General features: G+C 36.0%; 1 protein-coding gene across 1 annotated transcript; it reads right to left on the bottom strand.

Annotated features, from left to right (window-relative positions):
• Nucleotides 1–13,203: 13,203 nt before the first annotated feature.
• On the bottom strand, nt 13,204–15,537 carry LOC108671745 (general transcription factor 3C polypeptide 6-like). Its single transcript, XM_018159318.2, has 2 exons — nt 15,339–15,537; nt 13,204–14,575 (listed from the first exon to the last, which is right to left on the bottom strand). The coding sequence occupies exons 1-2, from the start codon at nt 15,492–15,494 to the stop codon at nt 14,345–14,347; spliced, it is 387 nt and encodes a 128-aa protein (XP_018014807.1). The 5' UTR covers nt 15,495–15,537; the 3' UTR covers nt 13,204–14,344.
• Nucleotides 15,538–15,903: the final 366 nt, after the last annotated feature.

The following is a 15,903-nucleotide window of genomic DNA, read 5'->3' on the forward strand; positions in this document are numbered from 1 at the left end:
AACCTCATACGACTTGAAACGAGACTTAAGTTATGAGAAAAGCTAACACTGTTTGGAATAAACATGTGCACAATTCAAATATTTTATATCCATTCACTGCATTTAATTATTTTATATATAGGTAGTCTTATAATTGTAATTGTTTTGTTTCTAGTTTTAAATTCACATATTTAAAGATTGAAATTAAATATTTCAATTAGAATACTTGTATTAGGGTGGAAAATCTTTCTAATTGCCTAAAAGTTCAATATAATCTCAACCTCTCAATATACAGGGTGGAGCAGAACCGATTGAGCAGTTTTGAGGTAAAATAAAAGAGTAATGGAGGTACATAAAGAAGAAAGTTTATTTTCCTAGAGGTTAGCATAACATACCATTTAGAATACTTATGTTTCAAAGACAATATCTGGAAGATGGGGGCTGTTAGCTGCAACACACTGTTGGAGTCGCTATCAGAGGAGGGAGTAACCATGACAGTAAATTCCAATTGCTATGCTGCAATGTTGCAAAATTTCTTGCAGCCCATGATGGAAAACATTGTTGAAAATGAAGCATTGAGAGATGTGGTTCCAGCAGGATGGGGCTACAGCTCACACAGTTCGAATGTCACTCAATGTTTTGAAACGCATGTTTCCCATAGGTCTGGTGTCTCTGAGGGGTGATTTACAGTGGCCTGCAAGGTCACCTGATTTGAGCATTTGCGATTTCTTTCTTTGGGGACATCTAAAAGAAAGGGTGTTCAGAAGTCGCCCTAACACCCTACCACAGCTAGGGGAATGGATTATTGCAGCAGAGGTTATGGCCATACCTCGCCATATGTGTGAACGTGCTTTAAGAAACTTCCGAGAACAACTCCAACAGTGTGATGCAGCTAACAAACCCCATCTTCCTGATATTGTTTTCAAAACATAAGTATTTTAAATGGTATGTTATGCTAATCATGAAGAAAATAAATTTTCTTCTTAATGTACCTCCATTACTCTTTTATTTCACCTCAAAACTGTTCAATCAGTTCTGCCCCACCCTGTATAAGCTAGCTAACACATTTAAATTGTATATTGTAATCAATATATAACAAATAGTCAAATAGTTAGACTACTTATAGCCTTATAAGAATTAGCTAAGCTGCTAGCTACGTTAAATGTGTTGCACTCTTGATGCCTCTGTACCAAAAACATTCCATTTATTGGAACCTAATACACACTAAAGGCAACAAGTTTATATACCAATTTGTCATTCATAGTACATTTATACTAAACCATGAATAACAATACCTCAATATAAATTAAAGACTGCCACTCAATATTTTTAAATATATGAAAAAATAAAAAAAAAATTAAAAAAATTGAAAAAATCAAAAAAATCATGATTTTTTTATAAAAAAATCAAATGATTTAATCACATGATTTAATCATTTTGATTTAATCATTGCCAACCCTGTTCACCAGCCAGGCAAGGCACCTGCCATGCCAGTCATTGTCCAGCCATGATCAAGCCAAAAGATATTTCGACCAGGACGTGACTGCAGCGTTGCCAGCTTATTATTGTTTTGGCCGGCTTTGTAAGCTTGCCAGCTTAACATACCAGATTTTATCAAATACACCCAATCAAAAATACCATAATGGACACCATCTCAACAAACCAGATTTGTCACCAGTTGTTAATGCTGCAGTAACTGGCATGGCAAGTGATACAAAAAGAGCTGAAGTGAGCACGGCCCATGACCGAACTGAACATGAGAATACACCTGGCAGGGAACGGACCATGCCTGGCATATGCCTGGCAGTGTGTTGTGAACCAAGCATAAGTGGTTGAATCATTAGGTTTGATTAACATCATAATGCCCAATTATCTTGGATAAGCGCCTCAACAGCTGTTATATATTTGCGGCAACAGGCTTCACACACAAATCAACAAAGTAAATTTGAGGAATATGTATAAGAATGTTGGTTATCCAGTTTTCCGTGATGTATAATTAATTTGTGTTGTATCATTATTAGTGTAGAACTGGGCGGAGTCAAACGCCAATCATTCGTCCTATCTTACATTAACCGTGTAGCATTGGCAGCTGGTTTACTCTTACAATTAAATCCAAAATGATAACAAAAACCACGTGTTTCTAGATAGAACCAAATATAACTTTTTTAGACCCCTCAACAGATAAATGACGTTATAATACCCCATATGTGACCTGATGAATCCCACTTTAATACTTCATACCTGATATCTTGATATCCCACACCCGGCCTGATGAATCTTGCTTTGATACCACTTACCTGATTAAAATCCAGTAATCTTGACGGGGTTATTGAAATTTCTCTTCAATACCCCATACCTGACAAATCTCTCTCTAATACTGCACCCCTGATGAATTTTTCTTCAAAGCAGTACACCAGATAAATCTCTCTTCATATGAATTTCTCTTCAAAGCAGTACACCTGACAAATCTCTCTCCAATACTGCACCTCTGATGAATTTCTCTTCAAAGCAGTACACCTGACAAATCTTTCTCCAATACTGCACCCCTGATGAATTTCTCTTCAAATCGGTACACCTGACAAATCTCTCTACAATACCTTATACCTGATAAATCTCACTTTCTTTTGTTCCCAGCGCCGTCATTGGGCAAGCACGGCTGCAGCATAGTCAGTGAGAAGTGAAGTGTTGCTGGTGTGACGTGGCCAAATCTCATCAAACGCTTTATTTGAGCACAAAATGATATATAAATATATTGCACACAAATTATCTCGTCCTAGTATTTAAAATTTAAATTCTTGAATAAATAGCTATTCTTATCATTAAAAGATCTCATCATCATGGGAGATAATAATTCAAATCAAAACTCCCATAGAATAAACAGCACAGGGTATAAGAAAACAAAACGAGGCAAATAACATTGTAGCTAACCAATCCTTTACGCATGTTTATGGAAAACAACTTATCACTGCTCAAGAATTCTGCTCATATCTACCTAACTACATGATTTTTGAGATGTCATTTACCGTATGAATGGTAGAAATTATTCTATTTTTAATGATTAATACAAACAGCCTTCGGTTATATTTTGTGTGCAGTGAAAATTTAGAACACATGACCTAAAACTGCGAGTGCAAATCAGGCCTTAATTCAATACATATAGCATGAACATGTGCAAAATTATCATTGAACATTAGCTACCATATTATTGGTAATAGGCATTCATGGCAAAGTATCTGAGCTGTCAGTATTTGAGAACTTCATTATAATTTTTCCATGGATTAATCTCCAAACATGTTTTTGTAAATTTTCACATCTCATTCTCCGGCAATCAATTCTCTTCATTCATGTCAGTCATGTGAAAGTTCTTAGCCAAATCCATTTGGGTAAGAAGATAACAAGAAATCAGTTCAAAAAATGTCCAATAACAACTTTAGAATATACTTCACAGACTTGCTGGTACTCATTATATTCCCATATTCCACTATATCAGTGATTCTAAAACTTTTTCAGGCTGGCGCCCCCTCTGGCTCCCTAGTGAATTTTTAGTGCCCTCCACAGACACATATAAAAACATACGCCTCTTTCTTGACATTTAGTACGCTGCAATTTTAAAAGATAAAGGTTAAACACAAATTTGTAATTCCCAAATAAAACCCCATTTAGTGAACCATTATGTTTTTCAGCTGTTTAACTGTTACAGCACTAGAAACCTAGGACGTCTCGGGCAAATTTACAACCGGACTCATAGCTGGTCTCACGGTGATCATCACTGGTCTAACAGCAATGTTTAGCTTGTAAACTTTTGTTAAATTTTACCCTCATTAATGAATTACGCCTATATTGCAAAACAGGCTGAAATTTGCAGTGATCAATGAATTTCTTAAAAACTATTGAACAGATTTGAATGAAATTTTGAATATACATTCCAAACTACCAAATGGTGATTTTTTAGCTCATGAAATTTTTTTTTATTTTACATTCATTTGTGAATTTTTTCCATTTCACCGTCATTCTTGATTTCACACTTCCTTATATTTGGCCCGTATCGCCGGGTAATTTGTCACTTAAATTCGCGGCAATCAAGAAATTTCTTCTAAACCACAGTGCATATTTCAAAAAAAACTTTGTATATAAATACGTACCTAACCTCTCTACGGTAATGTTTAGCTAATGACAAATTTACTATTTTGCTTTCGTTTGCGAGTTATACAGATATAGGAGGAACGTCCAGCATTTCTACTGGCCGGTTTAAACCAAGAGCTTTATATGTACCTATAGCCATATAACTCGCAAACGAAGGCAAAACGAAAAAATTGTAAACATCACTGTTGCTAAGGTTAGGTATTTAAATACTAAGTTTTGTTCAAATCTGTTCAGTAGTTGTGAAAAATTTCTTGATTACTGCAAATTTAAGCATATATTGCTGTTTGAATCACAAATTAAGGTGAAATGAAAATGAAAAACTCACGAACAAAGGCGCAATCGAAAAAAAAATTATGAGCTAAACATTAGCATTTGGTAGTTAGGACTGTAAATTCAAAATTTTGTTCAAATGTGTTCAGTAGTTTGGAAGAAATTACTTGATCACTGTGAATTTTGGCCCATATTGCCCAATAACCAAGGCAAAAACAAATGATGGCAAATCAAACAATATTAATGAGCAAAACATTATCGTTAGGTCCTAATGAATACGTGTACCAAGTTTCATTGAGTTAAGTTTATAAGTTTGGGAGACATTCCTTGATCGTTGAATTTGGAAATTGGCTGTTAGACCGGCCGTTAATTTGTCTGAGACATAAACCCAGGAGAGGTTAAAAAACAGATCTGGGTGACAAAAACATTGCTGGAGTCGTATGCTGCACGTGCTGTGTACAAATCGTCAAACAAACATTCGAACTTCTGACATTGACTCCGGACTACCGCCCCCCATTTCCCCCCTACCGCCCTCTTCTTCCTGTCCACCTACAAAATCTTTCCACTGCCCCTAGGGGGGCGATATTGCCCACTTTGGGAACCACTGCACTATATGATATTTAAGCTGCAATGAATGACACATATTACATTTGATTAGGTTTAATAGTAATTGAAGTTGGACATATATTGATATAGTCTGTTTGTCATTAGTATTTAGTTGTAACAGCTAAGCATTTAGCACCAGTTGCATTATATCATCCAAGATGTAAGGTCTTTACCATGAAAACTCTTTCTGTCTAGCAACTTTATTCTCTCCTCAGCCATATTTCAAATAAAACCAAAATTTATACTTCATTACGAGGGACAGGGGGTTGCAATAGTGATACCATAAATATTGAAACTGAAACCCAACATTTCCCCTTTCTATATCTTCCAAATATTTTCAAGCTAATAATTTTCCAACATTGTAATGGACAGGAAAAATTTTTTCAGGACCTATTAAGATGCTCAGGATCAAAGAGTAATGAAAATAGATATATTAATTAGTTGTGGAAGCAACAAAATGTCACCTACGCCCAAGGCTGCAATGTTTGCCCATGTCAATTTTAGTTAGATGCATAACAAGCATAAATACTGGTTGTCTGAGAAAAATGGGTTGTAGGTATATGATGAAGCATCAGAAGCAAGATCCAAAAATATGCAAATAATATTTCATTATAATAAATAGGATTCAACATGCTATTATTTTGAGAACAACCATGAACATACTTACTGTTGTACTGTTGACATTATGAAACTCATCATTAGCTTTAATCATCTATAAAATTTTCAAAAATTTGCATTGAAATAACAATGATTGTGCCAGAGCAAGTATACATCAATGTATACAAAGCCAAACACAGATTGTGTCCATTAACATTATTTTGTTATCCAAGTTTATAGAATTGCTGCAATGGATATCAAACAATCCTGGTCTTCAATTTATTTCATCCTAAGTTACCTTGCCGCCACTCCATCTTGAGTTTCCTGTGAGTGTCACGCAGCACAAATGCCAGGTCTCTCAGACTCTTGCCTTTCAGGGCCAAACTGTGTAAGGTTTATATAGGTAATGTTATAAATGCATAAAATAATAACTTTAATTTGAAATAACAATAATTTCTCAACTTCAAATAATATAAATTAGAAAACAAAGTACTTTTTTTATCCATACTATAATTTTTTTCAAGAGGATCCCTTTCTCAGAATCCTTTTCATCTTGCTCATGCCATCTTTCTCATTTGGCCTGAACTTTGACAGTTAAAAAATTAGCCTCTGATGAGAAAATGGTAATGAATAAAATAGTATATATTTTATATAATATTTTACTACTGGTATATACCTATTTTATATTCACAAAGCTTTTTTTAGAAGCTAAATTTCACGTATAGCATCTTATAATTTACAACAATTGTGTGAAAACCCCACATTCCACTTACCTAAGCTCCTCAGGAGATGCACTACATGAAATTACAGAGGTGTCAGGATTCCCACTGCATTTTGAAAAGAATAAAACCCCACGTGATGGCTTTGTCAATGTATTGCTTATCTCGATTAACTTCAACATTACAATTAATAAACCCTTCTTCGTCCAAGAAAAAGCTAATCTGGAAAATAAGAAACCAAATATACATAGATAAATGCTTCGTACATGAGAATTTCTTGCAAAGATTCAAGGTCAAATTTATGAATAATTTAACTTACAATAACACTTCTACAATTTTCCTTAATTTATTTATGATTAATTAATTTGTTTGATAATATAATAGAGGCACAAAATTTGCCATGTAGCTATATTACTATTTTTATACCTTATGTCTTTCAATTTGTGTGGCTTTAACTCCTCCCACAAACTCTTACTGCAAGTCTTGCTGGGACTGAATACCGCAAAAATTGTTTTGCTATAGTTTTAGTGCTTTGATTTTTGACTTTGGAGCCAATTACTGCAGACCAGGTCAAGAAAAGTCCTACTTTTTTCTGAAATATCACAACTCTAATATCATATAATTTCAGTAGGTATGAAATCTCACAGCTCTAATGTCATGTATTTTTGTTTGATTAAAAAAATTGCGCTTTGCACTTCACAAAAATCATGATATACCTATATCATTTTGTAAAATTTTCAACTTTGCAATCCACAGTACTACTTGAATGCTCCTGCCACAATATCCTGCAGAATGTAATGATAACGAGTCAACCCAAAACATTTTGTTGAAGATTGCCTACTTGTGGTCACATCAGAGTGGTCAGACTACATAATCACGTGTTCAGTTGCCACTAAAGTAAAGACAAATGTTATTGTTGCTGTTTGACTGTTTTAAGGACAAAATTAGAGGTTTGGAGTAACACATGCACAGGACTTTAATTAAAAATAAGTTTGCAGCTTGTAAATGGCTCTTCATGGCCAATGATGGCCAAGATATGGAATTCACAGGTCAAATAAATGGAATCATGGCTGGCAAATCCATAAAACCATGGCTTGAGAAATCCAGTTGCGGCTCACCAAGTAAATATATTCTATGCCTGCCACTGACCAGACCAGTACAATTCAAGGTTACTACTTTACAGAAGAGATCACTCTTCTCCAGACAACCACCACCAGCAATGATCATTATGGAATTTTTGTATGTTTGCAAACTATCAGAATTGTCCAAAGTCTGAACCTTGGAATTATTTTCAAAATCATATTGCGTTTTAAAATTTTTTGTAATTTATATTATTTAAATGTATTACGGTATATACTTATATCCACCTAAATTTCATTGTTTGACATTTCTTGTTAAGTTGTAACTTGCAATGCAAACAATGTGTCAATGTGTCTCAGGCCTGCCTTTTGATCCACTAATGTCATCTGACAAATTTTTTGACTCTGAATTTTAGGGAGAAGGGAGTGAATGCATTATTATTATATATCCCAGAGATTGCATTTATTTCATTATATTCTAATTTCTAGGCCCTAAAAATTGGAATATAAAGCATTCTCTGCCAATAATTGTGTTTGCTTCAACAAGAAACACCTGTCATTTAAGATTATTTCATTTTTTAGTGCATGTCCATCTCCAGACTGTGATTGATAATGATTGCAATGTCATCAACTCCACTCCAGGATGTGATTGATATAATGATATTTGATTGTGATGTCATCCACTGTTCCACTCCAGTCTCCAGACAGTAAGAGCCCATTTCTGGAACCGCAAGATTTCTGCCAGATGAATTACCTCCTATCTTAATCTAATTATTAACAAAATTGGGGTAACACTTAAAAGCTGAAGACGCCAAAGACGCTGAAGTTGCTGAAGTGGCTTTTAAGTGTGACCCTGTTCACAGACAGTGACAGACGTATTTAAAAGTCTCAAACCATAATATTCTTTCTACACAAACAGTTTATCACTATTTGATAGAGCAAGGTCAACTATCAACTCTGACACATTTTTCGATGATCTCACTGGGTGGCATGCACTGTGTTTCTTTGGATCTCAACATTTTCCCGCCAGATGGCCCAAACCTAGTGTTTTGGTAATAGTTTGGTGGGCAAAGGTACAACGTCACTATTTCAACGGGCAAATTCAACCATCAACGAATGCGTGGACGGTGGAACTAAGACAAAGCTTAGCCTTAATATAAAGGAAAAACTAGAGAGGTGTCGGAAATCGGAATTACCCACGATGTCGGAATATACCGTGTTTACCCTAACCCTACCTTGTTAGGGAAATAATGACCTTGATTTGATAGTTGGGTCACTTTTCACTAGGGTAAACACGGTATATTCCGACACATTAAGGACGCATCGAGAAATGAAAAACTATAAAAAAAAACGTATGCGTTACGTAAGTTCTGTTGCCTTCACATGACTCTCAAAACTATTCACTATTTGGTAGAGCCATGTCAACTGTCAAATTTGACACATTTTTCGATGATCTCACCACGTGGCATGCATTATCTCTCTTTGGATCTCAATATTTTCCCACTAGATGGCCAAGACCTAGTGTTTTTGCAGTATTTTGACACGCAAATGTATGACGTCACCATTTCAACCATCAATGAACGCATGGAACTAAAACAAAGCTTAATATAAAGGAAAAGCTGGAGAGGTGACGGAATTACCTACGATGTCGGAATATACCGCGTTTACCCTATATCTTATTATTCTTATATAAATATAGGATATTATAATAATAATATCCTCCCCTCTTTCTATTATTCCCCTCCTACTTAAGTATCAACGCTATGCAAAAACCAATTCTTGAAATTTTCAGCAACCTATTGGCTACTTTCTTCAGATAGGCTACTCACCTATTTTCAAAATGACAGCTCCTCTTACCAACGTCCGTCGTCAACAGCAGCTCGAACAGGAATGAGGCATGGGGATAGGGGATTGGGGATTGAGGCCTGGTAGAACCCGCACATTCCGCGACTGCTGAAATTTCATACTTTAGCTGTTCAAGAAACTGCAGTGAAAAAGAATACGATAGATGTGAATTTTAAAGCAGGGATGCACTTGAATTTTCATTAAACGTAAAAAATTATCAAAGAGTCTCATATTGACTGCAATACTAAGAATGGCTGAATTTGAATCATGGTTTGCCTCCGGGACCAATAGAATAGAAGTGTCGGCGTTGAAGAAATAGGCCCATGGGCCATGGCCTGTTGCCGATTCTTGAACTTTTCGTGACTTGATTCACAAGGGATCCGGCCTTTGGAACCCGATCTTTCCATAGCTGACGATTGATTGAGATAGCTGCTGGACTTATTGCCTGGTCCGTAATTTGCTAAGTATTTTAGGACTGAACACATGCTCCTGCATAGCTTCGTCTAGTCTGTTTTTGAAGATGTTCATGCTCGGAGCGTCAACGAAGCTATCAGGGAGGCTGTTCCACATGTCGGTGACTCGAAGCGAGAAGAAATGTTGTCGCATGGATGTGTTCCAACGCTGTTTTTTTAGTTTATAGCCCTGGCCCTGGTGTTGGTTCTTGTTTCAAATTCTAGTAATCCTTCTGGGACCTTGTATAAGCCATGAGTATACTTGTATACTTCAATGAGGTCCCCACGCCGACGTCGATAACGGAGGCTTGGAAGCTTCATAATCTTTAATATTTTTTCATAGGACTTGCCTTTCAGGCCCGGAACTATCCTTGTTGCGCGTCTTTGAACACTCTCTACTAAATTTTTGTCCTTTTCAAATTTCGGTGACCACACGACGTTTCCAAACTCTAGGTTCGGGCGCACGACAGCAAAAAACAACTGCTTCATCGTTTCTGCATCTAGGAACTCGAAAGAGCGTCTGATCAGTCCAAGTAGTTTATTGGCTTTATTAACTTGACCTTAAATATGCTTAGAAAATTTCAACTCATTGTCGATATTAACTCCTAAATCCTTTTCCGTTGTCGACTTCGACATCATCACTCTGTCGTTGCAACCGTGTCTTCTCATACTGTAATCTTGCTGTTCATTATTCTTGCCAAGGTGGATAACTTTACATTTGCTGTCTCTTATACACATCTAGATGTGTATAAGAGACAGATATGTACTCGCATGGTCAATAAATTTAAGACTTCTGAGTTAACGAAGCATCCCCTATAAGTAGCAAAACATGTCGTCTCGCTATATGTACTCGCATGGTCAATAAATTTAAGACTTCTGAGTTAACGAAGCATCCCCTATAAGTAGCAAAACAGGTCGTCTCGCTACATGTACTCGCATTGTCAATAAATGCATCATGGACCAATTAAACCGCCCACGAACCAACAGCGACTGATATTTTAGTGATATTGACTGACATTTTGAAGATCTCTTATATAACTGTTATCTGTTGTGTTACATTTTATATTACAATTCTTGATGACAGGATCTAATTAAGATTCTTAAGATATTAGACCGAAAGCAGGACCATCGTTCCACAATTCTACGCATCGTCATGGCGTACGCGCGCTAATTAGACAGTAATTAGTTAAATTATTGTCTAAATTTTATTATTAATTAAATAAATCAATTTTCATTACGCGAAGAACCCTTGAAGTTGACAGTGACCTCATCAATAGAATTTGTCAATCTGAAGCATTTATGGCTGAAGGCAAGCAACTATATAGAGTTAAACCATAGCTGGAACAAGGTTTTCCTTATTGAAAAGTCGAAAGATGGTAGAAATTTTCATCAACTCCTAGAAATTGCTCTGTGATGCCAAATGAATTGCAGTATACGGCTCCTAATCAACGCGCGTGAAGAGGTAAAACAGCAGCAACTCGCTGCCGCGTCTGCCCAACCCGTAAGTTCTGAAGAATCAAAAAAATATATATAACTCAGCACTCACTGCAGTGAGTGACAGAAAGCGCGTATTTTCTCGTACGAAAACGTGAAGTCACGGACGGACAGACAGACGGACGGACATGACGAGCACAATAGGGCATTTTTTCCATAAATGAGAAAATGCGCTAAAAAGGTGGTTAAGCAAGGCACAAAGTTAGCTCGGACGTTGAAAGGAAATGCTCGATGCGGTAAAAAGATATCAAAGACATAATTCGCGAATCGTAGCAGTAAGTATGCCGAACTGGTACAAATTTATTGCCACACATTTTTTTTAAACGTGAAATTTTAATTACTGAAAAAGAATCTTGCAAGGAAACATAAATTCAAAGTTATCAAAGATTATCTAAGTAGTGATTATGACGGGCTTATTATTTAGTCGGGTCTTAAGTGAGAATGTGCAGGATTTATCACCTCATCGCCGCTTGCTCAGTGTCCAGAAATATAGGGTGACGTACTGTTGGTCAGAATCGGCAAGGAGGCCGGGCGGTTAAGCACAGCAGAATTGGAGCAGTGAGTTGTGAGTTCGAGACCGCAACAAGCTGTGAATGTTCTGCGATGTTGAGAATTGGCGACAGGCCTATGGCCTACAAAACGCTGAAACCGCTATTATTATTATTATTTCTACAGTACCCTCTTCTTTGCCGTTTTCTATGAATTTCAGGTTTTCTTTCATTTTTCGAAAAATTTCCACAAGCCGTTTTCTTTCTATTTTACATATGTGTACTAAGTTTCAAAATAATCCATCCGTAAATATAAAAGTTTCTAATTTGGGTACATTCTCCTCTTAAAAATAAATTTATCATAATTAATGTCGTATAATCACTCCTCTGTCAATAATGACAAAAATCTTTCCATTAAGGTAGCTTTGCATTTTTATGTGGAGTTAACTCCAGGGCTAGTCTAAAAGTAAGATTTGTAGCCAGCAGTTTCGCCCTCGGAAAGTCAAAACCAATAATCGGATATTGTAACTCGTAAGAAAACTTTTCATTTAATTTAAAGTTCGAGAAATTTGGGGAAGTTTCGGTTATCTGGCAGCGATGATCAAAACTAGGCTGGGTGTCATGAATTGTACGAGGAGTACGGCCGAGTTGTAACGAATTTCTCGTCTCTTTTATCTGTAAAGTAACTTCGGTGGTGGTGCTTCCGATGCTCGTGTTGTTGACTAGGCAGGCGCTCAACAATTTCTGTATTAATATAAGCGATGAATTGGCCCAGTCATCTTCAAGCGATTGGACCAATAAAATTTGGAAGTATAGCATGTTATTAAAATAAGATAGGGTTGTTCAATTCATATATTCAAAATATGTGAGTAGACTTCAAACTGGTCGTTACCTACATTTGTATAATCCTCATATAATCTCAATCATAATAATTTTGACGATCACGATATTTATAATCATTTAAGAAGAAGTTAACTAAACCACCAGCAAAATAAATTTCACAATAACACACAGTAGTGAAAATAGAAATTTATTCCGGACACTACAAAGCAATATTAGATTAAAAATTCATTATCAGTAACACATAGTCACATACATTGCAGACATGCAAGACATACTCATTACACCCTAGACTGCAGGGCCTATCGGTGTTCAAGCTACGTGATACAGCATAGCATAGCTGTCTCAGCGTTTATTAGGCCGTGGGCCTGTCGCCGATTCTTAACATCGATGAACATTCACAGCTTATTGCGGTCTCGACCTCACAACTCACTGCTACAATTCTACTGTGCTTAACCGCCCGGCCTCCTCGCCGATTCTGACCAGAAACTGGCGCACAGAGCTGGGATCGAACCCGCGCCTCTCTGCGCCAATCTTGGTACTCTGAACTGTAACCACTGGGCCACCACTTTTATATAAGCTTGTTGGGCTAAGCTTATATACAAGCTTACTCGCACCAGAAGAATTGTATTGGAAATTTCCGTGCGAAAATGGCAAGTGGCAGCTGTCAAAACAGGAATAGTGAGGAGCATGTATCTTCTCAATCTAATAGGCAGACAATAATATGTTGATTTTTTTAACCACATTAAAAGAACTCAACACAAAAGTTTTGTTTGTAAGGTAAATTTCGTTCATTAACTGTCCATGAGAACAAACGAGTGCAAACATTCGTTTCTTGGTCATCAAACATTTTTACCTTAACACTACAGTTGATTAGATCAGAGTGAGTATACATATTCGCCATATAATAGACGATATCAAAGCAACATCATACTTTGACACGTTTGCGACAACTAGCCCTCTCACAAGCCATTTTTTTAATGAAGCTACAGTATTTGCTACAAATACTGTACCAGTATTTGTAAGGAAACTCGACAAAGACAACTAAATGATTGTGAACATTCTTGGCCTCCATACCCGTATAGGTACTGTGGTCTAATTTGGATAAAATGAATTAGTGAGCAAAGCTAAAAACAATACAAGTTAACTTAACTCTTTCATCTTCAATTGATTGATCATTTAGTCACATCAACTAACTGACAGCATAATATTCGTGGAAAACTTCAAAATGGGCTACTGACAACTAGATATTCCATACCAGATGTGATCAAAAGAAATTTAAGCAAAAGAACATATTTCATGAAAAAATTAACAAAAATTAAGGTATGGAAAGAGATTGAGCCAAGATACTGCAAACAAGTACATGCACCTAAAATCGAGAGCAGAAGATTGGTACTACCTAAAATAAAAAAATTTAGCAGTGCAAAACATTAATACATAGTTGCAAACAGGCAGGGTATCAATTACAATAAAGCTCATAACCTACAATCTAGCTTTCGACTGCACAGCAGAATCCAATCATTTTACCTCAAAAAGAAATTTAATAGCAAAATTTATATTTTTTATTGCTCCACAGTTTTTTTTAATTACACTTAAGTAGGCCTTTGATGATCGTATGTAAACAATGCATAAGTAATAAAAGGAATATTTGACCACATCTGAATATTTAACACTCTCCAATCCATATCAGAAGTCACATCCATAAGCAGTGACTATATTTATTTGACTATTAACAATAGTTACCTATATTAAAACTATTAATATTACAGCAAGAGAGCAGAAAATCTCATATCAGCTCCTATATCATGCATATTTTCTGGACTACTGGAACATCAATCATCTCCAAGCAGTTGGGCTTCACTATTTTCCTTGAAGGGTTTAACAAAAATACGCTTCATTTGTATCATATTATGCGCTTTGTAAGCGTACTGAAGCATCTTCTTGGGCCTCTTGGCAAACACAGGCAGGGGAGGCAGAGTTGAGGCTGACTGTGGCTGCTCTTGAAAAAACACAGCTGTTCCCACGGTTGGTTCAAAGCCTCCTTGGAATATTAGTCCACCAATCTGAGGAAAAACAATTGTTCAATCATTTCAGGTTACTGGTTGCATAAGAAGTAATATGTTGAATATATGTGGCATGAAGGTTTCAGAGTAGCTCATTTAGGGCAAACATGTCGTCTGACTTCGGCACATGTTTAACATTTTTTGTCAGATATAGCAGTTGATGGCTTAACAATAAAATGGAGCACCACAACACAGTAGATCGAGATAATGTATTCTCCAATTAATTTTAATTATTCAGCTTTCAACAATTAAATGTTTTATTATAGTATCTACAGAAGCAAACATTTTATGGAATCCTGGTGCTTTACAATAATCTATATAATAAAAAGGTTTTAGATTTCAATTAATCCTCTTCAACAAAATTACCTGTGTCTTTATTACCTATTCAGTTCAGAAAGAAACATAGTAGAGCGACTACAATGACAACAAGCAGGGAAGAGCCTTCAGCTGAAAAAGCCCCACCTACATAGACTCTAGGCTACATTCTAACAAATAGCAAAGACATTTTATGGTTTAAAACTGATCAATTTTCATGCATGATGAAATACAATTAATGATTCGATGTCCATAGAACAAAGTACAATGATAATAATTGTTTGAATATGTGCGTGCATTGATAACAAATAAATGAAAAGATCTTACAAAGAAATGGATTAGTTTTCCTGGCTAACAATTGAACAACGTCATAAAAGAATTAACGCTAATACTCTACAAATTCCTAAGACTAAGACTAGAACATATTAAGAGTACAATATTTTGATACCTGTAGAATAGGATTTGGTGTGTGAATGCCAAGCAACTTGAAGTTATTCAAGGCCTCTTGAGTGATCTCAGACTGCACAACTCCCTTAAGGTCCAGAAACAGGAGTTCTTCCTGTTCCTCATATTCATACTCATCTTCTCCCTCAGACACCGTCATGATCAAGGATGTTTTAGTTATCAATGAGAAATTAAGCACTGAAAAATACAGTAAATGTAAGTTGCATTAAGAAATTAAATATGCATAACATGACTAAGATTATGCAAAGCCATACAAGGAAATAGGTTTGGTTACAGAACTTATCTGAGTCAGCAATGAAGTATAGTACATTCGGCTTGATATAAAACACTTATTACAATATTGATTGAACCAAGACAATACTGTTATGTGCATGTTTTGTTAGGAGTATACTTGAAATTCATTTACCATTGTCATTGATCTTTTTGTGAGATGCTCATCAAACTTATTTCTTAGAATGAAATTTGGGTTCCATGATTTTTATTAAATCCACAATTATTAGTGGATTTAAATTAGGCAACTTTGAAGCCAACCTACATGTGGTTCAGTA

The sequence above is a fragment of the Hyalella azteca genome, unplaced genomic scaffold (assembly GCF_000764305.2).
Source record: "Hyalella azteca isolate HAZT.00-mixed unplaced genomic scaffold, Hazt_2.0.2 contig5344, whole genome shotgun sequence".
NCBI lineage: Eukaryota > Metazoa > Arthropoda > Malacostraca > Amphipoda > Hyalellidae > Hyalella > Hyalella azteca.

What these genes read in the sequence shown, in the direction of transcription:
- LOC108671745 (XM_018159318.2), bottom strand. Translation starts at nt 15,494, where the DNA reads ATGACGGTGTCTGAGGGAGAAGATGAGTATGAATATGAGGAACAGGAA. An exon ending in CACCAAATCCTATTCTACAG is followed by an intron (nt 14,576 to 15,338) that starts GTATCAAAATAT and finishes GTTTTTCCTCAG; the next exon opens with ATTGGTGGACTAATATTCCA.